Source organism: Giraffa tippelskirchi, chromosome 12, assembly GCF_054371585.1.
Source record: "Giraffa tippelskirchi isolate mGirTip1 chromosome 12, T2T-mGirTip1v1.2.pri, whole genome shotgun sequence".
Taxonomy (NCBI): Eukaryota; Metazoa; Chordata; class Mammalia; order Artiodactyla; family Giraffidae; genus Giraffa; species Giraffa tippelskirchi.
The window spans coordinates 97,475,072-97,501,684 of record NC_137286.1 but is presented as its reverse complement, the minus strand read 5'-3'; the positions used below and the strand labels follow the sequence as shown (position 1 = coordinate 97,501,684).

The 26,613-nt window shown below is 37.2% G+C and overlaps 1 protein-coding gene and 1 long non-coding RNA gene across 5 annotated transcripts in view; one reads left to right on the top strand and one right to left on the bottom strand.

Annotated features, from left to right (window-relative positions):
* LOC145530438 (uncharacterized) overlaps nucleotides 1-18,526 on the bottom strand; it is a 170,792-nt gene extending 152,266 nt beyond the window's left edge. The window contains exons 1-3 of the long non-coding RNA XR_014071769.1: nucleotides 18,407-18,526; nucleotides 7,726-7,813; nucleotides 6,534-6,618 (exon numbers count right to left, since the gene is read on the bottom strand). This is a non-coding gene — a long non-coding RNA (uncharacterized LOC145530438). The remainder of the gene's footprint in view (nucleotides 1-6,533; nucleotides 6,619-7,725; nucleotides 7,814-18,406) is intronic.
* Nucleotides 18,527-18,825: 299 nt separating this feature from the next.
* Nucleotides 18,826-26,613, top strand: part of NBEA (neurobeachin) — a 650,396-nt gene continuing 642,608 nt past the window's right edge. For all 4 annotated transcript variants that reach the window (XM_081551831.1, XM_081551834.1, XM_081551833.1 and 1 more), the window contains exon 1: nucleotides 18,826-19,363. In XM_081551831.1, coding sequence (XP_081407957.1) covers nucleotides 19,070-19,363 — 294 coding nt within the window. In that variant the 5' untranslated portion in view covers nucleotides 18,826-19,069. The remainder of the gene's footprint in view (nucleotides 19,364-26,613) is intronic.

Below are 26,613 nucleotides of genomic sequence, written 5' to 3'. Positions count from 1 at the left end.
GTTTTCTGTGCATGTTCATCAGTGGCCGACTCTTTGCAACCCCAAGGACTGCAGCGACTTCATCCAAGTTCTTTCATCACATTGGTGATATCTACTCTTTCTTTAAGACTCAGTTCAGTTATCTTTTCCTTTAAGAAGACTTCCTACCTTTCTTCATCTTGGTCTGACTAGGTCTGTTTATTTATGTTCCCTTCATACTACTTCTTATCATTGTTTTATAATTATTTATATTCTGTCTCCTCCATTAGACGTGAGCTCCTTGATGCAAGGAGCTAAGTTACTTACCTTTGAATCTTTAACTCCTAGCATACTGCCCTGTATACTCTGGGTGCTCAATAAACATAAAAGAATCAATTTTGGACAATACTATTGACCACTGCTTATAACCCAGTATTACTACATAAGAAGTTTAGACAGATCCATGATACGAAATCAAGAAAAGCCAGAAACTGTTTGAAATGTTACAATCTTCATCAATTTTACCTCATAGAGGGCAACTCCTCATATTATAAATCTTGGCTTTACTCCCAGAAAAAGAATACAATAGATGACACACATTAAGCTATTCTTACATTTTGAGTTCCTCATCCCTTAATTTACATTAGATTAAGGACTGGGATGTTGTCTTTATTTTATCAAATTCAGTAACATAAATATGTATATACACACATACACTTCAATAGCATAGATATCTTTTTGAAATTAATCAAGTGCATTTATAAAGTTGGAAGTAAATGATTCTGTGCTTTTTCAATTTTCTAGTCTTACCTTAACTCTACAAAAATACTTTCTCCAAAAAAAAAAAGGAAATGTATGAGAATCCTCTGTTTTCTGATAGCCTTTCTAGTGAATTGTCACTTTTACTACAATGCTTAATTAAACCTGTCATATTAGTTAAGATATAGCTATGACTGATGCTGTAAATGTCTAATCTAATGGTAAGTTCGTAAGATGGAAGTTTATTTCTTTTACACTTAACAGTCCAAGCTGGTATTGTTTCATGAACAATGGAAATTGTTCTGTTTCACGAAGTCATCAGAGGATCAGGCTTCTTATTGTTTCTCTCTGACTAGCAGGTCACCTTGCCTTCATTTGCATGTCTTAAGACAGCTTACTAACAGACCCACTAACCACTGGAAAGGGAAGAGGGGACATGCCATTAAAGGCATGTCTTAGAAGTTAAACACCTCACTTCTGCTCACATTTAATTGACTAATGGTCTCTTGGCATAGTAATTGCAAAGAAGCTAAGAAGTACAACCTTTAGTGCAGGAACCCAGGCACCTACCTAAAAATTGAGGTTCTGTTAATAAAAAGAGAGACTGACATAATGCTGCTGCTGCTGCTAAATCACTTCAGTCGTGTCCGACTCTGTGCGATCCCATAGATGGCAGCCCACCAGGCTCCCCCCGTCCCTGGGATTCTCCAGGCAAGAACACTGGAGTGGGGTGCCATTTCCTTCTCCACTGCATGAAAGTGAAAAGTGAAAGTGAAGTCACTTAGTCGTGTCCGACTCTTAGCGACCCCATGGATTGCAGCCTACCAGGCTCCTCCGTTCATGGGATTTGCCAGGCACGAGTACTGGTGTGGGTTGCCATTGCCTTCTCCAGGACTGACACAATACTAGAACATAAACTCTTTGAAAACTGAGATTGTGCATTTTTGCATTTGTAGATGCTTTGTGTTTCTTCTGTTATTTCCATGACCTTTAATATACTTAAGAAAAGAACTTGGGTGCATTCTACCTCATCTTCCATTTTCGTCAAGGCATGTATCAGATAAGGGATAATGGGACTCTATCAGGAGAAAGGAACTCAGATCACGAAGTTCAACACTTCACAGCCTGTCTTGGCCCTGCACTCAAATGTTCTAGAACTAAAGATGAGGTTTTCTGACTATTTTTAACCTCCTAGAACTGGAGAGCAGCAACTTCAAGGAAACAAAAAAAAAAAGGAAAAGAAGAGGGTTTCTTTTAACTTCCTACAAGGTTTATAATAGGAATGTAATGGATATTTTCAGAAAACAGAATAGAAGAATCTTACTGAAAAAATCATGACAGGTAATTTCATAAAAATTTTGCTCCTAAACCCATGTTCTTACTATATATGTGTTAGGCTATTCTGAGGACCTGCTATTCATTTTTCAAATAATTCAAAGAGTAACGTGTTTCCATAGGTAATTTACATAAAATTATTTTTAGAAATCATGATCAATTGCAATCTGTCACCTGATTATCTATGGTTTAATTTCTCTGGAAGCAATTAAGTCTGTCTGGACTCTAGCTATGATGATCTCTAATTCTGTAGAGCTCTTACTTGTTCTTGTTCCTTTACTTGTTCATTTAGAATGACCTTCTATGTCTTTTCACCTGTGGGCATTTTCTAAGGTTAAATGGTTTGGATTCAAAAGCTCACAGATACACAGTGCTTGAATGTCTATCAAACATGTAAGAAGAAGGGAGGATATAAGTTGATGTTTACGCATTGGAGAAGGAAATGGCAACCTACTCCAGTGTTCTTGCCTGGAGAATCCCAGGGACGGGGGAGCCTGATGGGCTGCCGTCTATGGGGTCACACAGAGTTGGAAATGATTGAAGCGACTTAGCAGCAGCAGCAGCAGCAAGAAACATTAACAAGAAGTGTTCTCAAACATTTTACCAAGGTTGCTTTCTTTGACTTCTACTTTCATATCTCATGATTCAAAACCTTGGGGAGCTGTCCCTAGAACACTTTTTTGTCTTAATCATAGAGAGCTAGACCCAACACATCAGACAGTATTAGATGTTTTAAAAAATAAAACAACAAGTAGTCTCAGAAAAGCAGCAGCATCACATATTTGAAGATATACATATATACATGTATATATAAGACTATTAACTGATTTTTTAAATCACATAATCTTTTAATGTTATACTGGTCTGAGATCAGTATGTGTTTTTTATATAAAATTTGAGACAAACTCAAAGAGATCACAGTCATATTTTTTATTAAAAGGAAAAAGTTCTAGACACTATATGAGGAAAAGAGTTTCTCTTCTTTGCCAGTTGTTATTTCTTAAGCATACTAATTTTCAAGCCACAACATGAACAAAAGGACTCATGTAACCATGTCACTAGGTATTGAACATTCAGTTGTTCATTTGTTCATTTCACATGTTTCACTAGTGCGTACCAGAGCCACCAATGAAAGGGGAAGTGGCTCACAGGCAAGTGAGGACACGAACAATCACCATGCAGGTTCTGGTGGCTGCAGTGGAAGAGGGTACTGAAGAAACTAATGAACTCTTGCTATTAATATGCTCTAGTCATTGTGGGAGAAGGCACCTCATAAAATTAACTCACTTATCCCTTATAGAAACTCCCTGAAAAAACATTATTAATCCCAAAAGAAACTAACATTCAGAGGGCTGAAGTGATTTTCCTAAAGTCAGAAAACCAATATGCAACAGAGCCGTGAATCCAAATCAGGCCTGTCTCACATCACAGTTGTACTCTGTCCACTGAGCTTTGTAAGGTGCCACAGGTGCCAAGACTTTAACCCTATCTGGGAAGACAGCAACTTTCACTAAGAGAGGACAGCTGGAGTCAAGTCTTGCGGAATAAGCATTGGTCCTATAGGCAGATACAGTTGGGAAAGGCTTTCCAGACAATGGAAAGAGCATGTGAAAAACACAGATGCTTGTCAGAAACGTCAAGATTAGCAACTCCAAGTTCAGCAAAAGAAAGCCATTGTAGACACTAGAGGGAGGCTGCCTGGATTCAAATCCCAGCTGCTGTACTTCTTAGATGTATAAATCAGTAAGAGAAGACTTTAAATTCTCTTTCCTTACCTATAAAGTATGGATAATAATAGGACCTACCTAATAAAGTTTTTGAGGATTAACTGACATAATATAAGTAAATTATTTTACATAGTGGCTGGGGCCCAGGGAGGGCTCCATGAATATTACGCATTATTATTTTGAAATATTAATAGCTGAGATATAATGTACAAGGGAAACAGTGACAGGATACAAGTCTGGGTTGAAAGGTCAGGGTTTGATCATAAAATGCCTCCTATTTTACATAATTAGGAACATCACTGAGGGATTTCAAGTGTGTGTTTATGTGTTTACGTGTTTTTTATAAAATTAGTTTCAGTTCATTTAAAAATATCTTTGTGACGTCAGTGCAAAGAACAGATCAGAAGTGAGATTTGAGTCAAGGAGACTGACTCTGATTACTGCAATAATCAAGGGAAGGTACCATAAGGATTTGAACTTGAACTTAAGTAAGTAATGATAAGAGGAAGGACAGGCTTAAAAAAATACTCAGGAATTAGTATCTGTAGGACCTGCTAAACAGTTAGATGGCAGAGGTAAACTAGAGGTGCCAACTGCAGAGATAAGGAATATAGGAGGAGAAGTATTCTTTGAAAAAGATGCTTATATAGTAAAGTCAAGTCTTGCTAAAACAGTAAAAGAAATTAACTCATTCAGGCACAAAATACAGGAACTATTCTGCTTGAAAGAGTGACCCAGAAACTCTTGCTTGAAGTTTAAAGTTAAAAATAAGGAAATTTATTGTTACTAACAAAGTTATTCAGAGGAAAAAAATACAACATTTTGTAGGATAAAACTAATAACTAGTTTAATGTCATTCACATTCAACTTTTATATACTATCCCCCAACACACAAACACAACACTTTCAGGTTAGGTATAATTTCACAAAAAGAGAGAATACACAAAAAGTTTAGATTACATTTATGATTTTATTAGTAATGAAGGCAAAATTGGTTGGCCACATCAAGCAGAAGCAGATGCTGCTTTCCCAGCATAGACTTCTTTGGTTCCCAAAGTCCCCAAGTGGGCATGTAAATGCAGGTGACGCAGTCAGAACAAGACAGTGCCAATATATTTACTCTGGGCTTACCTGTCTAAGAAGAACTGTACCAACATTTTACATACTTCTATTTACAGGAACATATAAAAGCATAGCTGTCCGCAGATTTGTTACCCTGACTCAGGATTAACAAAGCAATTCTCTTGGAGAAAGCCCATTTTGCCATAATTCTAAGTTATTTTCAGTGTTGAATAAGCACTAACTACCTTCAATCAAGTGGGCTGTAATACAGTTAGGGAATTTGATTGCATGTATTTATTTCTAAAACAAATCCTTTAATTTTGACACATTAAATCAAAATGCTAGATGACATAAAGTCAAGTTTTTGGTGGGTATTAATATGTTTTGATATCTGGAACATTTACTGATTTCTCAATGTCTTGTGTACTAACTTTTTTTTGAACTACTAATTATCCTCTGGAAAAAAAATTTCCAAAGCTAAAACAGTCAGAATAAACAGAATATATAATATTGATTTGAAAATTACACATCAAGATGTTAACATAGATGATATTTAATACTTCCTTCTAGATATGAACATTTATCTAGTTCATAATTTCAATGAAAGGGTACATCTAAAGAAATTGTTTCATTCTTCAACCACTAGGACTACACAAAGCAGTTTCAGCACCAGGGATAGAAATCTTCCCTGATAATAGTGAATGCTATAATACAGACGAGTAAATGCTAGGTTTACATGACTAAGTATAAGCGCAGGCACAAGGGAAGCAATCTATAAATGTTTTGTTGTTGTTGTTCTTGCTATTATTCTTGCTATATGTGAAGCTGATGCAGTAAAAATAGTTATATTTCTCCTCAGTCACAGAAACCCATAATATGTGGAAAACTGATGACCCTAATTAAATATTTCTTGTTTTATATGTATTAATTTAAAATCTAGCACAACAGTGAACCACCATTCCTCAATATTAGCAAAATACAAGAAAGAAAAACAATAAAATCGTAAATTAAAGTTCTTTAATCAAATTAAACTTCACTGTAAAAGTTAAAAAGGAAAAAAATTACAAAAGTTTAAAGAAAAATTATCTTTGCAAACATAGTCATAGGATTCTTGTGCATTATCATTTTTCATAGAAATTTTAACCAGTATATTTTTACTACATGCTTTGAAGAATAAAACAATTAGTGAACTGTTGATGACCAACTGTAATATATTATTTCATATTATGTGCATTTCCAAATAAGCTGAAAAAAGGATTAAAATCTCTAGGAAGTCAAAATATATAGAAATAACCTAAAAGTGTTAATGTACTTTTCAAAGCAGGATCACAATTTATCTCATTTGTGAGACTACAATTATCTCTTTATATAACAAGAGTTGCTCATTCCCATTTCATTGGTAAAAAAAATGAGATTCAAAGAGGTTGAAGAGTTTACTAAACAGTGACAATTCAATAACTTGAACACTAGTTTTAAGGAACTTAACCTCCTCAAAATTCATGCTTTAAATAATTTGAGAATACTTTAGAGGAATGATTTTACTCAGATTTTAAAAGTCTGCTCTTATTTCTTCAATAGTTGAGCCAATTAAATCTTGAATTTGTATCACATTGTTGAATATACTAAATTGTTAAAATCTCTGTTTTTAATTTCTTTCCTCCTCATTTATCTGAACATTTATTAAGTACTTACCATGTATCAGTCAATGATCACAGTATATTGCTGAAGGTTTTATTTGTAAGAATGATATAGTCCTTGTCTTCAAGTAGCTGCTGATCTAGTGAGGAGAAAAAACAAACATATAATGAATGGCTGCACCAGCATACTTTTTTGCATAAAAGTAATTACAATGTAACAGCACACTTTCTGAAATCATATTATTTATATAAATTTTACTAATTTATTGCCAGTGTCTGTTGCAGAATATGAATAACATGAAGACAGGGACTTTGTCTTACTCATTGTTCTATTTTCTGTGGCTTTGAACTATCTACACCTTGCAGAACATACTCAACAGTTACATGTAGTAAGGAAGATTATGTTTATTTTCTTCTAGGCTTTAAAAAATTATACTGTGTGTTTAGCAAATGAAGACGATCTATTAGATACATAAATTCAATGTATTTCTCCCAAATGTCTGGCTAATTTAAACTTTTTGAGGAAAGTTTTCTACCTTATCAAACAGACATCTATGTCTGTTATCCATCAAATATACCATCTATTAAGTATAGAATTTCTTTCATTATTTAATAATAAATACTCACTGTTAGAAGTAGATAATGTCTCTCTAAAGTTGTCCTGTTTCATAGTTTCATTATTTGAGACTTTTTAGCATGCTTTCTGATGTATCTAATGAATATTAGAGAGTTGCTACTTATTTATATAACAATATTGGAGGAATAAGTTCTTAATTTATTAGTCTACATGAAATTTCATTTTCAGTTAATGCTTATTGAATAGTACATGTTCACAAAGCTCAAAGGATTGATGTTTCAATTATACTATTTCATGTTTATAGTTGCTAAGTTCTAAGTTTCACTGCATCTCTTCTCTTGGTCTAACCTGTGTCATATATGACTATATTTCCTTTGGCATTTTCTTTATTTAAAAATTAAATAGATTATATTTTACAGTTCTAGAGTGCTGAGATCATATCTCTCTGGTTTGCTTTTAAAACAATTAACAGTATTGTTTACATGTGAAAAGTTGATATATGTTTTACAGTGATTCAATATAAGACATTTTCTGTTTAGACATTAGTAAAGGTATCAAGGCAATGAAAAAGACATTATGAATTCTATAAACATTCCAGGTTAGGACAACTCAAAGAACTAGCAAATAGGAAAAGAAAGCAGAAATACAAAAATATCCAATATTAACTCACATTTTAATAAATGGAAGCTATGTGGGTAACCTTAGGAATTGCTGAGAAGTTTATGGCATATGAATGATGTCATTAGTGTTGTTGGTTCCTGCCAATCAATATCAAAATTAAACACACATAACTAAGAAATAATTTGAAAAAATTAATTACATGAAGTCCCATTGTCTCTTCAAAAAAGAAAGTCAGGGAAAATATCTTTGCCTTGGTATGAATTCAAAATACTAAACTTAATTTAAAAAGAAAGCAATAACCAAATATTTAGTGAAAATGAAAAGTAGGGAATCAGATACTGAAATAAGAGGACAAAATTTGGGTTTAAACCCTCAGATATATTTTGGTAGACATTTTACTTGTGTGGGTTAGTAAATCATGAAGGATCATTTTATTATTATTTGTTTATTCTTTTGGCTTTTTTATCTTTGCAAAGTCTCAGAGAAAAATTCTCAGTTCATAATATGCCTTCTCCCCCAAGGCAGTGAAAAAACAAAGAAAAGATATACTGTTAATTAGGTTTTAAGTATTTAAAAGAGATACAACGTTTAAATATGAAAGGGGAATTGTCAAAATTCTTATACAGAATGTACATAGCTATTTATTTAACAAAACTAAACAAGAAAATGCTGTTCTATTTGCTCTCTGAAGAAGGGAAAATCAGGTCAATGAGTTAAGATAAAATAAGTGGATATTAGTGTACTCCATTATATAATTTGAAAATTCAAAATTCTGCTGTCTTTTTGTGCTAATGTACAGTCACAATTTCTACTATCTATTGAGTACCTATTAAAGGCATTGTTCTAAATGCTATGTATCTTTAATCTATTTAAATACATGCTTGGTGTATTTAAAAACTCCATACATGTGAGGTAGTTATATTTTACAGGTGTAGAATGAGGTTCAAGGTCAATGTGTTTGCATATGAACCCAATCAATCTGATTTCAAAACCCTTCTTTTAGCCACTCTACCCTACTTCAAAGGACTATTTGGGATTAGGATGAGAATGGTAAAATAAAAAATATTGAAATGTTTATAAAATAAGATATCTTAATTTATAAGGTAACCATGTGAGTTTTTTGTTATGCAGAAGCAGAAGATATTAAGAAGAAGTGGCAAGAATACACAGAAGAATTGTACAAAAAAGTTCTTCACAACCCAGACAATCACAATGGTGGGATCACTCACCTAGAGCCAGACATCCTGGAATGTGAAGTCAAGTGGGCCTTAGGAAGCATCACTATGAACAAAGCTAGTGGAGGTGATGGAATTCTAGTTGAACTTTTTCAAATTCTCAAAGATGACGCTGTGAAAGTGCTGCACTCAATATGCCAGCAAATATGGAAAACTCAGCAGTGGCAACAGGACTGGAAAAGGTCAGTTTTCATTCCAATCCCAAAGAAAGGCAATGCCAAAGAATGCTCAAACGACTGCACAATTGCACTCATCTCACACGACAGTAAAGTAATGCTCAAAATTCTCCAAGCCAGGCTTCAGCAATCCTTGAACCGTGAACTTCCAGATGTTCAAGCTGGTTTTAGAAAAGGCAGAGGACCAGAGATCAAATTGCCAACATCCGCTGGATCATCGAAAAAGCAAGAGAGTTCCAGAAAAATGTCAATTTCTGCTTTATTGACTATGCCAAAGCCTTTGACTGTGTGGATCACAATAAACTGTGGAAAATTATGAAAGAGATGGGAATACCAGACCACCTGACCTGCCTCTTGAGAAACCTGTATGCAGGTCAGGAAGCAACAGTTAGAACTGGACATGGAACAACAGACTGGTTCCAAATAGGAAAAGGAGTACGTCAAGGCTGTATATTGTCACCCTGCTTATTTAACTTGTATGCAGAGTACATCATGAGAAACGCTGGGCTGGATGAAGCACAAGCTGGAATCAAGACTGCCGGGAGAAATATCAATAACCTCAGATATGCAGATGACACCACCTTTATGGCAGAAAGTGAAGAAGAACTACAGAGCTTCTTGATGAAAGTGAAAGAGGAGAGTGAAAAAGTTGGCTTAAAGCTCAACGTTCAGAAAACTAAGATCATGGCATCCGGTCACATCACTTCATGGCAGATAGATGGGGAAACAGTGGAAATAGTGGTTGACTTTATTTTCTGGGCTCAAAAATCACTCCAGATGGTGACTGCAGCCATGAAATTAGAAGATGCTTACTCCTTGGAAGGAAAGTTATGACCAACCTAGATAGCATGTTTAAAAGCAGAGACATTACTCTGCCAACAAAGGTCCATCTAGTCAAGGCTATGGTTTTTCCAGTGGTCATGTATGGATATGAGAGTTGGACTATAAAGAAAGCTGAGCACCGAAGAATTGATGCTTTTGAACTGTGGTGTTGGAGAAGACTCTTGAGAGTCCCTTGGTCTGCAAGAAGATCCAACCAGTCCATCCTAAAGGAGATCAGTCCTGGGTGTTCATTGGAAGGAATGATGTTGAAGCTGAAACTCCAATACTTTGGCCACCTGATGCGAAGGGCTGACTCATTGGAAAAGACCCTGATGCTGGGAAAGATTGAGGGCAGGAGGAGAAGGGGACGACAGAGGATGAGATGGTTGGATGGCATCATCGACTCAATGGACATGGGTTTGGGTGGACTCCGGGAGTTGGTGATGGACAGGGAAGCCTGGTGTGCTGCGGTTCATGGGGTCACAAAGAGTCAGACACGACTGAGCAACTGAAATGAACTGAACTGAATTGAATATGAAAGAAAACACCATGGTGTTAATTATGGGGGTGAATCATGTAGCCATCACCTTTCTATGCGTCACTGAATGCAAACAGCCCCGAAACATGCTGTGTTATGTCTTTTCACCACTGCAAAAGAAATCACATTGAGTTTGTTTTAATAGAAACAAAGAAACCCATGACAAAGCTGTGACCAACACAGAACATTTCATCTACTTCTCACAGTCTTAGATTAGCCAACCAGAAATAAAGTTTGATATACACATTTATGTTGCTTTAACAGATACCCAAATATACTGAATGTGATGAAGCATCTTGACCCTTAAGATATCTGTTAACCTTAAGATTATCTGTGCTATTTAAGATTCATTTTCACATTAACAACAAAGAGGCTGTATATAACAAATGCCCCAAAATGTGTAAGATTCAACTCCCAAGGAAAAGCTACAGTCCTGGTAATCTGTTCCACTTTTCCTCTCCATTTCTTTTCTCATCCTGATTCTTGTGTCTGTTAAGAGAGATATCCTATAGCTACAGAATATTGAAACATAAACCTCAGATTGTCTCCATGTATGCTAACTGATTAATGAGGTGGTTATTTCAAGACATTCTTCCACTGGTTAATCTGCAGCTGCCGGCACCATTAGAGGAAGGCTCTAATCCAAAGTTTTATGCACCAGGATCAGGCTCAGACTGAATCTATGTACTGCTTCTCAATTGGGCTAAAGTTGGTAAAGATCCCTCTCTTACTGTACAGAGATCCTATTAATGAGATAGCTCTTCTAAAGAACTCTTGGACACTTCCTCATAGCATGCTTTCCCTCTTTCTATGCAGAGTATGTGCTTTTTTTAAAAAAAATTATGGTTATATAGACATATAATGACAATACTTTCAACAGGGACCAGGAGATTAATGGTTAGTTAGACATACAACAAAATCTTCACCAGAAAAGCATAATAAGGAGTGATATATTAATGGAACTATGCAATTAAATTTTGGTTAACCTTAATGAACATAATTAAAAACAATTTATTTATTCCAAGTAATTTTTGTCTAGAATTACAGTGATTCCCAGGAAACAAAAAGGCTAATAGAGTTTTCTGAACCTTTACAGGCACAAAGACAATAAAATCAGAATGACTCTAAAGATCATCTCTTGGGACTAGCATGGTGTTCCAGTGGTTAAGAATCTGTCTTCCAGTGTAGGGGATATGGGTTTAATCCCTGGTCTGAGAACTAAGACTCCACATGCTCTGGGGAAACTAAACCATGTGACAACTAAGCCAAGACAAGACGTGGGGACTGCTGAGCCTGTGCCCTTTAGAGCCTGCATGCCGCAACTAGAGAGCTTTGTGCACACCACAACAAACAGCCCAGGCAGCAAATAAACTAAAACAAAAACAAACAAACAAACAAAAGATCATCCCTTGGTGGGGTGCTTTCACCAAAACATGTAAAACCATGATGATTTTGTTGTTTTTTCCATGAACTTGCACAGTCTCCTTATCTTTCATCTGGTAAATTTGGTAAAAATAAAATAACGACCTCGGTCTAGGTCCCAATGTGGCCTTGCAGAATCATGAGTAAACCTGAAGAACTGGCCAGCCATAAGTGGGATGGAATCCTAATTTTGTCACTTCCTAAAGTATGACTTGCACAACTGACACCTTCTCTTCACACTAGTTTTCTCATTTGAAAAATGCGTACAATAAAACCTTACTTAAAGAATTGAAGTCAGAGTTAGAAATAATACATGTAAAGATGCATGGTAGATAGGAGATGAACAGGATATGACAGCTTTAATTATTAAAAATAATCAACTATGAACCTTACTCTTTAACATACTTGTCTTTCTATAACACATGCATACCAAACACAACAATGATGACAATGCACTGGCTGCCACTGTGTAAAAACAAAGAGAAACTTACTGGTCGAAGTTGCTAGTATGGAAATAATTATTCATGTACATTTAAAAAATTTTCAGTTCAGACTGTTTAGGTGACTACATATATTGTTATGTGAATTCCTCACTCTCGGCAAATGAGGCAGAAAGGATGGAAACTATTAATTTATTTAAGCAAAAATGTGCCAACCTATGCTACCTGGGGGAAAAAAGGCAGAATCTTTTTTTTTTTTTTTAAATGCTGGGAATGGTAGAAAGTTTCAGATCATTTTTCTCTAGGTTGTATTCTGAATGTATTCACGAAGATGGCATTTCAGCTGGTAGGAATTTCAGTAGGGGAGATGAGGAGGACAGTGCTAGGGATAGAAGGACAAATATGAGTAAAACACTGAAATATAAAAGCACAATGTATTAACTGGGGACAAAGTAATTTGGGTTGGCTAAAGCATTTTTTCCCAACCCAGGGACTTGAGAATTATTGAAAATGATACACAAATATTTACATAGTAGTCATTGTTTGTGGACAGAATAAGTATCAAACATATTTATGTTGTATGTAGGTATACTAGTTTCCTAGGGTTGCTATGGCAAAATATCATAAACTATGTGGCTTAAAACAACTGAAATTTATTCCCTCCCAGTTCTGGAGTTTAGAAGTAGTAAGGGATCAGAAGGGTCATGCTTTTTCTGAAGGCTCTAAGGATGAATCTTTCCTAGTTATAATGAGGTTATAACTCCAGCATAACTTCCTCTGAACTTGATTACATTTGCAATGGCCTTATTTCCAAACAAGGTCACATTCCCAGGTACTGAGGGTAGGACTTAAACATATCTTTTTGAGAGACACAATACAACCCACAATTGTGTGTTTCAATTATATGTATATGTTATGATTTTTAAAATGCAAATATTTTTAAATAGCATATTAAATTGTTAATACTTTTACCACACTTTTCTCAATCAATGGATATTAAAAAGATAAGTCTCAGGAAGGAGTTTAGGAGTCTGTAAATTTAATGATGAAAGAGCTGCACACATGCAAAGAGGCTGGGAGCCACTGTTATAGGGTTCTTGTCAGGAACAGAATGAGGTAAAATAAGAAAGTAAGCTAAAGTCAAGTATGAAGGGTCTTTGGTACCAAGATAAGGACTCTGGGTTTAATTTGTTAGGCAAAGAGGATTTTTTGAGTTTTTTTTTTCTTCTACATGTATGCACGTAGAATATGATAAAAACACTTAAAATTCCGAACCATATCAATCTGTCCATCAAGGTAGAGCTCTAGGAAAACTACCTGTGTACATGATGCACTGAAGAAGAATGAGTGTGGACACAAGGGGACCAGGTATGAAGTGAGCAGGATCTCACTCAAATGAAGAATGAAATGCATGGTAGACAAACTGCCAAGGAAGAATGCGTAGAGGTATGGCTAATCTGATGTTGAGTATGTGTGTGCATCTATATGTAGATTTATGTGGATGTTTAAGGGCGTATATGAACAGTAGGGTGTTTGCATGTCTAGTTCTTTTGAAATTCAAGAGTACTTATTATTTCTGTTTGGTATTTTTAATGTGTTGACTTGTGATTAACTTTCCATGCATAAACACAGTATTTCTCTAAATGGGAAATTTGGAAATATCCATCTCAACTAATTTACTTTCTTGCACACAGTAGGTGCTCAGATATTTGTTGGCTGGTAAGCATCATTTTAGCCTTCCCCAAACTAGTCAGACTTATTAACACATATTGAATTTCTATTGTGTGTTTTCTGTTTAGGATTAAAAGTAATGGAGTGAAAAGGTAGAACTAATAATAGCTAGAAGTTTAAGTTTGGTGAAGAAACTGTAAATAGGAGTCCAGCTAGTCTAAACGGATTCAAGTCCCCAAAGCAGGACAAATTATATCCATTGATCCTGAAAGAATCTGAAAACTGGATTACTGAGCAACTCTCAAACGTCTTTGAGGAGTTGTAGAAAAGGAGATGTGCCAGAGAATTAAAGTGCCAAAGGGAGAAGGAGGAGATAAATTCTTGAAAATCCATAGCAAGTAGTTTAATGTTATCCGTAGGTGTGAGGACTTCCTTGGTGGCTCAGATGGTTAAGCGTCTGCCTACAATGCGGGAGACCTGCGTTCAATCCCTGGGTTGGGAAGATCTCCTGGAGAAGGAAATGGCAACCCACTCCAGTATTCTCACCTGGAAAATCCCATGGACAGAGGATCCTAGTAGGCTACAGACTATGGGGTCGAAAAGAGTCGGACATGACTAAGCAACTTCACTTTCAGGGCTTTTTCAGGTAGGTGAGATTATGGAATGATTCATTCATTAGAAAGAGAGCACTAAGTCCCATTATCAAATCAAACACATTTTCTTATTTGTGAAATAGATGTTGGAAAAACTGGTAATAATTCTATAATTGTAGATAATAAATCTATGTATTTTTACTTTAATTTTGCTCAGATAGAGAAACAGAGCATATCCAGACTTCAACTAACTAGTTGTCAAGGCCCCTTATGATATTCTTTTGGACAAGTTAGAGAAATATGGCCTGTTTTTCAGCAGAGGATGGTAGCTATTTAATAATTGAAGGATTATGCCAAACAGGTGTTTATATACAACTTAAATCAGTGTTTTTCAAGCTTTTTGACAATGACTTGCAGTAAGAAATAGATTTTTCATATTATCTAGTAAGCATACATGTATGTAATATGTGCACATGCATAAATAATTTAAAAAATGGATGCACTGTCATGTTTTTCAGTCTATATTTTTCTATTATATTTCATTAAGAAAACTGCTGGTTATAACCTAATAAATCTGTTTCATGACTCACTACTGGCTTGGGAGGCACAGTTTGAAAGATGTGATTTCAATCAGAATGTTTCTAGGAACTACAGAGCTGTTTTTAACCTGTTTGATAAAATATTTGGATGAAGACATAGAAGGACTCTTCTCAGATTTGCAGATAATGAGATAATAAAAAGAAGAAGACAATTTTTTTTGCATGATATAATCAGGATTAAGAAATTCCTAGCATATTAAATTTAAATAGAAAATTAAATAGAAAATTAAAATTAAATTAAATTAAATCTAAAATAGATATGTACAGCTCTGCACTTGATATCTCCAAATCTACTTGCAAAGCTACTACTGGATATGTGCTGCTGCCTAGAAGCAGAATGGCTAGAAACAAAACAAAACAACAATGAAACAGAACTCGGCTGTTTCAGTTCACAGTAATTTTAAGATAAGAAGGGAATGGAACCTACTACACATCGAGTATGAATCACTGTGCATTACATGAACCACTGGTGTTATATTGCTGGAAAACCCAGAACCAAACCAAACCAAAGCAAACTAATTCAACTTTGGGATACATCAACAGAAAATCTGTTTCTAATGATGGAGGTTCAGGGTAAGAGTTTCCCTCCGTTTTATACTGTCTAAATTCCACTAGGATTTGGAGTACTTTGTTCAGATAAAACTTACAGGAAAGCAAGAAATTTGGTTTTTAAAGGACAGCTGAAGGGAATGGGAACATTTAGCCTAGCCAACTACTGTTTTCGTTCTTTTTTTCTGGTCACATACAAGGTGCAGGAGACACACAAATAATTACAGTGTAGTCTTTTCCCACAGCTAGAGAAGGGAAACATTATTTATTGACACTTGCTACTCTGTTAAATACCTTAAATGTATTAGCTCCTTTCATCCTTTAATCCTATCAATCTCTACTTTGGTTTGGGTAGAATAGGACTTTGAAGAGAAGTCATTTGCCCAAGATCACATGGATAAGTGGGTAGTGAAACTGGAATCCAAACCCAGGTTCCACTGAGTCTGGAGCCTGTGTTCACAACCATTACACAGTACTGCCTCTTGAAACTCAGAGCTTCATGGGCTTATCTTTGAAGGACTGTCCTTTGGAAGTATGGGTATGCATCTATTAAAGCATGAATCCATACACAATTGACATTTACTACATAAAATATTTTTTATCTGGAGACTTAAAAATGAACATTATAGGTAATCTCTCTTATATTTCAAAATACTGTTAATGCAAATGCTAAGTTATTTGTGTCTTTGTTAGAAAGAGGCTTTGTTGACTATAAGGAAACAGACCTACTTGAATTTTCAAAACTTTATGTTTCAGAGGGCAGTACTGAAACTACAATACACGTAACTGCAATTATCAAGACTTGCATGTGGTTATAATTGTTCTTACAAGTGTTTACAGGTAATTCAACACAGATTGTTCCTGTATACCAAGGGTACAAGGACATATTTACTATATGCTGGCTGCTAAGTTGAAATTATTTCATTGAATTCTCACTCCCTGTGGGATAGATATTCTCACCCCTATTAGTGAATAGAAGACTGAGTTCAATAACTTGAGGAGACTGCACAGGTGGTTAGTTGTGAGTATGGTTCAAAAGCCTGTGTATTTTTCACCATACCACACCGACTTCAAGGTGCTGCCGGGAACTGGTGAACACTTTTTAAAGTCTAAAAGTAGCAAGAGGTAGAACCTGCTGTCATATTGAACAGTGGGGTAAAAAGAAGCTAGTGTGATGACTTTCAATCTGGATTTACAGATATAAGATAGATATATCATTTTAAACTTGCACATGAAAATAGTGCTTGCAAAAGTAGATGCTAGTCACTTGGGACAGATAAAAGGCAACAGGTGGATATACGTCACAGCATTTTTTTATGGCAGCATATCTAAGTCACACTACTAAGACCTAGAGGTCGCTTTCAATCTTTCTAACATTTTATAATTCACTTGCTATTTAATTTACATGGACATACCAATCACTATTTCTTTCAGAAATTTTTGCTGAGCTATTTTAATAATTCAATTACTTCAGGAAAAGTTTAAACAGAAGCATACAATCAAGGACTAATCCAAGCACTGGTCTTGAGGAATTTTGTTATCCATGATTTATGGCACTTCAGAATTTTAATGCATCCCAATATCCCAGGAGTTAACTTGACTAGCCAATCCAATTAAACATGAGCACTAACAAACCGGATTATGACAGATTTGTATATAGACTGTTTTCAATTGAGATGATAGTTAAAATGATTTGAATATACCTCAAGATATCTAATAGTTCTGGTGTCTGACAATATATCTCTATTGAAAAGGGTATATCTTATGAAATATTAAAAAAAATTACATCCTTCATTTCGAGATAAACACTAGTCCTATTTAGTTTCAATTCGACACGAGCGGCAAGACTGTTGTGTACATTTTAATTTTCAAAAGGAAAACTATTTTTTTCATTCTCTATACGTGAAGACACAGAAATCTATTACTTTAACCACAGACTAAGGGTGACAGAGAATTACTTATATTTTAAGATAATTCCCAAATCCTCTGAACTGTACACGCCTAACAAAAAGGGGCGCATCATTAGTTGGCATCATACCTGAGGATCGTTAAGGATTTTTTAAACGTGGGATTTGTCGTTCCCACCAACCCACTACCCCACAGTGTCACACGGTGCAGCCTTTTTAGTCTGGGAGGTGAGTTCAAGAACTGTTTGTTGTTCAGAGCTCCATCCAGAAAGGATCACTATTTGACAAGTTCTATTTTAAGTCGTGCCTGTGTGTGCAGGTGTGCAGGTGTCAGCCTCTTTGATGACTGTAGAAAAAGACCCATTATACTCCATCTGGATCCTTCCCCCGACAATGCAGGATTATTCCCCACAGTGTGTTCGTTTCTGCTTTGCCAGCCACTTTTATTCACTGGGAAATTCCAAGGCGGGCAGACGGACAGGACTGAGGGAAGGGCCTGAGGGGGCAGAAAGAGGTCGTCTGCCACTCGCCTACCTTACAAGGCACGTGGCACTGGCTGTAGCAGCTGCTGGATGCGACGACGAAGATGACGAACCTCCTTCTAGCAAGAGGATAGTGAGGGAATAAGGAGGTGGCAGCGAAGGCGAGACACACACTCGGTGTCCTTTCCCACAGGGAGAGTCCACCCTCAAGGGAAACACTCTGAGGAAACCACCACCCGCCCCGCCTCTGCCAGCTCGCCCCAGTGTCTGGCAGCGGTCCCCATGCACCTGCTCACCTGTCTATCCGTTCAGGGCGGTTGGGGGAGGGACGAGGGGTGTCGGGCTGGGTGGGTGGAAGGGGAAGGAGGGCAGGGCGAAAGAGGGGGTGCACGAGGGCTCCGCCCCCCCAGAGGCTCTGCGCAGGCGCAGTGGCCGCTACCGCAGGCAGGGGGCGGCAACATGGCGGAGTGAGCGGCGGCGTCGGGGCTGCACAACAACAGTGGCGCCTGTAGCAGCGGCGGCAGCGGCGTCAGTCACAGCTCTGAGCTTCAGCGCCGGCCAGCGCCGCGGGCAGCTGCTCGCGCCCCAGGGTTATTCCGAGCGGCGGCAGCATCTCCGCGGGGGGCGGGCCGGGCCGGACGGACTGGGAGGGGGAGCGTGAGGAGGCAGCAGCGGCGGCAGCGGCACAGCTGCTGGGCGGGCACTGCCGCTCGCCGGGCAGCGGTTAGCGGCGCCTCCACCGCCGGGAATAAGCCTGAGAATAACCCACCGCCTCCGCTGGGGAGGGCGTCGGAGCGGGCCGGGTCGAGGCGCAGGCGGGGAGCGGGCCCGGCGCCGCGGCGCTGGTGGATGCTGGGGCTCCGAGGAGACGGCCGGGGGGCGGGGGCCGAGGCAGGTATAACGGTACCGGCGGCGGCCGCGGCGCCTCGGCTCTTCCCTTCTCGTCAGGAGGGGGGCAAATGGCGAGCGAGAAGCCGGGCCCGGGCCCGGGGCTCGAGCCTCAGCCCGTGGGGCTCATCGCCGTCGGGGCCGGCGGCGGAGGCGGCGGGGGCAGCGGCGGCGGTGGCAGCGGGGGCAGCGGGATGGGGGAATTGAGGGGGGCGTCCGGCTCCGGCTCGGTGGTGCTGCCCGCGGGGATGATTAACCCTTCGGTGCCGATCCGCAACATCCGGATGAAATTCGCAGTGTTGATTGGACTCATACAGGTCGGAGAGGTCAGCAACAGGGACATCGTGGAGACGGTGCTCAACCTGGTAAGGGGAAAGGCGTGCTCGCCATCTGCCTCCCAGGCCCCCCCCACCCCCAGCCTGCCTCCCTCCCCAGGCGCTGGCTCCCACCCCTGCACCCCCCTCCCCGGGTCCCATACGCAGCGCGTCCCCGCGAGCACAGATCGTCCGGCGGGTATCGCCCAGCGGGTGACCTGCTTGCGTGTTGCCGGAGCCACGCCACCTCCCCGCTCTCTCCTTGGGTTCTCTCCTGCCACCTGAACGCAGTGCCCAACTTAACACCGCCTAGGATCACTTCTCATGACTGCGAGTCGTCAGTCGTTCCTGGCCGTTCAGGGTTTGGGTCTTCTTGAGAGTTTATGGTCGGGGGGGGGGGAAGTTTATGGTCCTTTTATCTGGGGTCCTTCCTGCCACACTCTTAGAATTGTCTGTGCGGTGGCTCTCCGAGGATGGAAGCCTTGCCCCTGGAGCCTAAATTCCCCGGTGCTCCTGAAACGTGAGAAGCACGTTAGCTCCAACTTGAGCAGCTGGGGTGTGATGTTTTCGAACGAGGAGGAAAATGATGCAGTTTTGCATCTACCTTTAAATATATTCCCAGACTGTGCTGGAGAGTGTTGTGGCTGTTTCTCCTCCTCAGCCGCCACCCTCCCCCCCCCCATCTCTTTTTAGGTAGCCTTTCTTTCTTTGTAATATGGCCCTGAATACACTGACCTCGTAGTCATTTTTTTATGCACATGAGGTGTTAAAATGTGGGGGCACCTAATCATACAGGTTGGTTTCTATGGTTGCCTTCAGAGAGCGTGGCATGTGGCTAAAGACGAGAGGAAAGGTGTTAAATTCAGTCCTAGGTTTTGGTTTCTTACAAGATAAGAAAGAGTTACTGCAGAACTGTGTATGACTTAATGTTTTGAGATATCTATCTACGGAGAGGCGAAGAATCTTCAAGATGTCAGGGGAAGACATGGGGAAGAACTAAAGAGGGGAGAATCATAGATTTCGTATAATAAGACTAGTTCGTTTAAGATTAGTTCATTTTTTTTAAATGCCTTGTAAATGCAGTTTTTGCTGCAGCACAGCTTTTTAAACAGTTTCCTCTGCAATATTTAGCCTTTGACAAAATGTCCGGTTGGGTTTTGGAAGGCAAAGCTTAAATCAGGAGCAATCAGTTGACTATTGTATTTGATGTGGAGTCACAGGAATATAAAAATATGCTTGTAAGGAGATTTGATAACACCCATGCAGTCAGAATTTTCAGCTAAGCAATTATTTTTATTTGATCTCTTGGGAAACGGAAAGAAAGCTGCAGCTGCAGCAGTGGTGCCCTGAGACAGGGATTAGATAATGTCTATGGTATATGTACCTCTTAAATGCACAGAAAAGTTAAAGCTGTTGTTTTTTTTTTTTTTCTTTTGTTTTTTCTTGCTGGGGTGTCAAGTGAAATATAGGAAAATATCTGACTTTTCTTTGTTATATTTATTACTGTTTAAGTACCAAATATTACTTTGTACTTCTGTGTACCCTTCAAACAAAATCACCACAAAAAAGTCAGTGTAAGTTTGGGGGACTGTCACTTCCTTGGTATAACCAAATTCTTTTCAAAACAATAATAGAAATACTGTTTTCTTGGACATTTTAATTTTAACCAGCAGCCAATAGGAGGTCAGTACTTGCCTTTTTTTTTTTTTAAAGAGATGAAATCTCAAAATATGTTAGTAGGTTAGCAGGTACTGTTTTTCTGTAAGTTTAAAAGAAAGCATTTAAAGTTTTTTGTTTTTTTAACAGTTTTCTAATACCACTTTTACCTTAGATGATGTGAATTTATGTTATTTTAAGAAGTATTTATATGCTTACCTAATACATTTCTTCCTGTGAGGCAGTAGAGACTGTCACAAGCTGGAAACTGATTTGAATGTGTAACCAGTTTGGACTCTGCAGCAGTAGCAATGTATGCTGGATCACTTCTTAACAGATAGGGTTCTATAGATATACGGTAGGTTAAGAAAGGAAGTGAAATATTTCTGTTGAGGTAAAAAATAATTTTAACTGTCTTCAGTGCACTGAAAATCTGGCATGAAGTATCCATATGCAAACATTATTAAAGATTAACTTTACTGGTAAGCTTAATTAGAGTAACCAGAAATAGGGTAATACTGACATGGTACATCCCCAAATTCACTTAAGATGTAACTGCATTGGTTTTTGGCATTAAAAAGTCAGGTTTAAAATTTCTTTGTACATACTTAAAAGAGTACAATAGATGGAAACTTTTGGGGAAAAGAATGACAAAAGCATCTATTTACTATTAAGTTGTTAAGTATATTGATTGTGGAATGCACATTAGTCATTTGCAGTGTAATATTTCTTGAATGGAAGGTTTAGTGCTTTATCTTTCCCATATACTCATGATGAAAGCGTCATTTGAAAATTTATGTTGATTGAGAAAATATTTGGAGATCATAAGCGTCTAAATATGTAATCAAAACTTAATTCTATTTACTTAATGAGTATATCAGTAAAATTGATTTAGGGCTCTCTGTGACCTGCTAAAGGTTGGAAGCCTCTAATATCTCTTAAAATGAGTTTTCTGTTTTTTGTTTTAGTTTTTGATCCATTAAATTAAAATGTAGTTGGGAATAATGAAATATGTATCACAGTGCTTTCCATGACAGAAAAGAAAGGAAGAACTAATGAAACTTGAAAACAAAACAGTTCCTGCCTTAAAACCCTGTCTCAGCCACCTTTGTCAAAATATTTTTTTCCTGCATATATTCTTTTTCTTTATATGGTGGAACTACTAATACTTGGTTTTTAGGTTTCTCACATATCTTACCCAAAGAATTAAAAAGTTTTACAGAGCAAAATTGAAGTATACACTAAAAGATAAGACTAGTTTAATACAGCCAATACAGCCATGGTTGTAATTTTGGGTCCTTTTTTGGCCAGAGATAGAGATCCGTTTCCACTGTTAGGTGGATTATGGGAATTTGTTGAAGAATCACCAATGGAATGAGAAATAAAATGAATAATTTCCATTGTAGATGAATGTATTTGTATGATGATATTATAGTTCACTTGAAACATTCAAATATGAGATGGATAGGATCCGGGATATGAGTAAGTTATTTGTAAATAAATTACAATGAGAGTATATTGTTGATGATTTTGCATTACAGCTTTACCAATGGAAAAAACTGATCATCGGCAAAGTTTGGCTTTGGGAGGTATTATTTAATGTGACAGAATAAGAGCATTTAGCTATAGAAAAGGAATTTTGTTGGTTGTTTCAATTATAAAACAGGCATACTAGGCATACTACTTAATCTGTTGCTTACTTTGTAAACACAATATATGTTTATATAAAGTTTTTACTTCCTTGAAGTAAATTCTGTGTATACATAACATGTTCTTTGTTTATAACATGAAAGTATCTTATCATAGATTTTAAAATAAACATTTTTAGAACAGATAAAATACAACATTAATGTTTGCTTAATTCACAATAGGTTAATTTTTTGAAATTGCTGTCTTAGGTAGTATAAATCTATAACATTTGTTTTTTTCACAAATCATGCAATATACTAGTATATCTTTAATGGTAGAAAACATTTCCTTTGATAATTTTTTTTTTTACATTCTAAGTGGTATATTGTATATTGTATTAAAAGTATAACAAGATACTTTGAGGGGATTTTATGTGCTAAGTTCCTCTCTACTCTTGGTATATGGATTGTGATATTATTGTTAAAAAGAAATTTAAAAGGTTTTCCCTTCTGTACTTGAATGTGACAATGACTTTTCTTCCTTTGAGTTTTTTTCTTCTGCAGCTTCATAATCAGAATAATCTATATTTTAAAGATATTTATAATTTCACGAACAAAAGATGTGTTCTGCTTTTGAACTAAATTTCTTTTAAAAATATGTAGTTGGATTTTTGAGTCATGGAAGTCCTTAATATCAACAGAACCACATTTATTTATATTAAAATAGAATTTCCTTCATTTTATGTTCATTCGTAAGTCCTTTCACATTAATTTGAATTATATTTTATTCTTACTATTAGGTATTGAAAACTAAATTGAGTGTGTATGTAAATATTGGGAATTTCAATATCCTGAGGAGTTCTGAGGTTTTCCTTTAAAGTATTAATTTAGTCATATTAATACAACTAACCACTAAGTAGCATTTGTTCTATGAGTTTGTGATCAAGTTATAGTAATTTTAAATAAGTATTTTTTATATTACTAGTCAGGTTTTGGCAAATACTTTGTGAGTAATGTATCTCAAGGTTCCTTCATCTTTTGCTGTTCATTCTCCAAATACAGTGTCAAATTTATTGGTTCCAGCAAACTCAGCTTCCATTTTGGACCACTGATGTGGCAGTATTGTAAAATTTAGATATCCACATTTTTGATTATTTACTTTAAAAGGACTTTGCATCAGTTTCATAGGTTTTTTTCATTTATTGCCTCTACCTGTGATATTTTGTGCATTGTCAGCATATCTCCTTATTATACAAAGATATAACCATCATTTTCTAGTTTTGTGTATGGTATTTAGTCTCTAGTTATTTATACATGTTTCATTTCCTATGCTGTGAACTCTGTGAGAGCAGAAGGCTATATTATGTATACTTTTTTTTTTTGTATTTCTGGCTCTTGGATAAGTTAAGTGAATTTTGAGAACGTACAGGACACCATTATTAGGCAGTAGAGGGCAAATTTCTGAAATTCTGTTCAGTGGTAGGGTCCAGATCCAAGATCTTGAAATAAATGACTTGTATAGAGTTAATGTATTTCCTGTTCTTACAATTAGAAATATTTGTTGACTATATATGAATGTTTTCTATGTAGGGTATTACTATATAAGTAAATATTATTTTGAACTGATGGCTTAGAATAAATAAGAATCTGTTAATTGTTTTTCGGTATATATTGTCAGATATATACACACATAACTAAGAACACGTTATTTTAAGCAAATAATATATATTTATAAATATATATATGTGGCATTGGATAGAAATTAAAGATATTGTTACTATTTGTCATGTTACCAGGAATAGTGGACATTTCTTTTTTTGTCTATCTTGCATACATTTCTTCTTTTTAGTAATAGTACCTCACTTTCCTTAAATGAACCACTCATCCTCCATTCTTAGTTCAGCTGGTTCAGATGGGTTCACATGGGCTGGTGTATAACCCAGACATGTCCAGAATCACCATGACTGGTTCCTAGGTGAGCATTTAATCTGAGGGGAACCACAGGATCAGTCACAGGACTTGAATGAAATTCTTCCTTTTGGGATTGTTGAATTGGTAGACTCATCCTGTAGCTGTGGGATTTGACCAAGTGTTAGAATTGACCTATGTTAGAATTTGACCAAATATGAAGCCAAGAGAGAGAAATATATATATTTATATATTTATTTATAATATTTATAGTAAGAATATTTATATTATATATAACAAATATTAATTATATTTATATTATATATATAAATATTTATATTTATAATAAATTATAATATATTTATTTATTTTTGGCTGTGTCAGGTCTTAGTTGCAGCTTCCAGGATCTTTGTTTCTCTCTAGTGGTGGCATGCAGGCTCAGTAGTTGCAGAGCCCTGGGCTTAGATACCCCAGGGCATGTAGGCTCTTAGTTCCCCTGCCAGGGGTCAAACCTTTGTCCCCTGCATTGGAAGGTGGATTCTTAACCACTGGACCACCAGTGAAGTCCCCAGAGACCTATATCTTGATGCTGCTTGAGCACCTGGAGTTCTTTGTCTGTGGTGATCGTCTTCTAATCATTTACGTCTCTCTTGTAAAGTTTATTATTTTTATTGTTATTACTTTCAAGTCAGCCTAAATTGCATTTTTGTTACTTGGAAATATTCCTTGCTAGCGTAGACATTAGTAACTGGAAATGGGACATTGTGGGAACAGATCCTGAATGTTGAAATGGAGTGCAAGGCAGTGAGGACTGCTTTCCCCCAGCAATTCCTTTTAAGGAATTGTGAAACAACTCTTTCGATTGTTACCTGGGTTGTCTTTGGCCATGGAGCTACTGAGGCTGGAACTTTAGGGATGCTCGAGTATTTTGGCCAGTTTTTGCCTCATAAGAAAGGAATCTTCTTTGGTCCAAGCTGGCATGCTTGGAAGTAGAGAGGGAAGAAGAGATTGTCTTTCCAAGTAAGAGAGGCCTTTTCTGCCTGTAGCTGCCATCTAAGAGGATCAGAAAATCAAGAACCTTGAAGGTTGGAAACTCTGATTTTTTTTTTTTTAACCGTATACTAAAATTAGTAAGAGGAAATACAGGAGTTTAAATTAAACTCAGGCTAAGTTCTAGTTTACAACTTTTCTCAAGCACCTCATGCATTATAGTCCCAGTCTCCTGACCAAAGTAACAGTCCAGTTACTAAAGAGTTTTGAAAGAGGATCCAACCAGGGGACAAATGATAGAGTACCTGTGCCTCCTCTTCCAGCATATTATTTCACATTGCTTCAAGGAAGATCATTAAACAAAGGGTTTTAATAGGTAAGTAATGTGAAGGCCTATTGCTATGAGACTCAGTATTGCTATGAAACTAAAAAGGTAGTTTGGTAACTTGACAAGATCTCTGGCTTTGGTTGCTAGTTCAACCAGTTGACTGAAGTAAATTGACCAAAAGCTTATTGAGCTTTTAGGGGCACTATTTCCAGGATAACCTCAAGCCTGGTAAACAAAGTCTTGTATCCTTTTTTACTTCTAAGGCAATTCTCATCCTCAGTAAGAGGAAGTGGGCTACTGAAACAGTACAGCTGCTAGAAGGAAGATCTGAGGCCATAGAGGATAATGGACAAGTGAGGTCTTCTGAGGTGGTGGTGCATCACCACCATGATGATGGTGATGCATCCAGATTGGTTGACCAAGAGACTCCATTGCTACGACAGGCAATTCTTCCTACTCTGATCAGTAGTATATGATCTGTTGGTTTGAATTAATAACCATGATATGTTTACTGTTGGTTTGTGAACTGATTCACATTGCACAGAGGGCAAGGAGATACCAAAGAAAAGAGGGAGACCACTGCAGATCGGTCACTGGCAGGTTTATTAAGCAGGAGATTGTGTAAGGCTTATCTTTGGCAGCCACAAGGTGAGTGGTGTCCACACCTGCCTATCACAATCTTTAAACTACAGAGGCCTTAACTGAGTTCAGTCATTTGTACCATCCAGATGGTTTCAGCATCACCTTGCTCTCAAGGCTGTTTCTCAATGTGGGAAGAGTAGGCAGAGTGT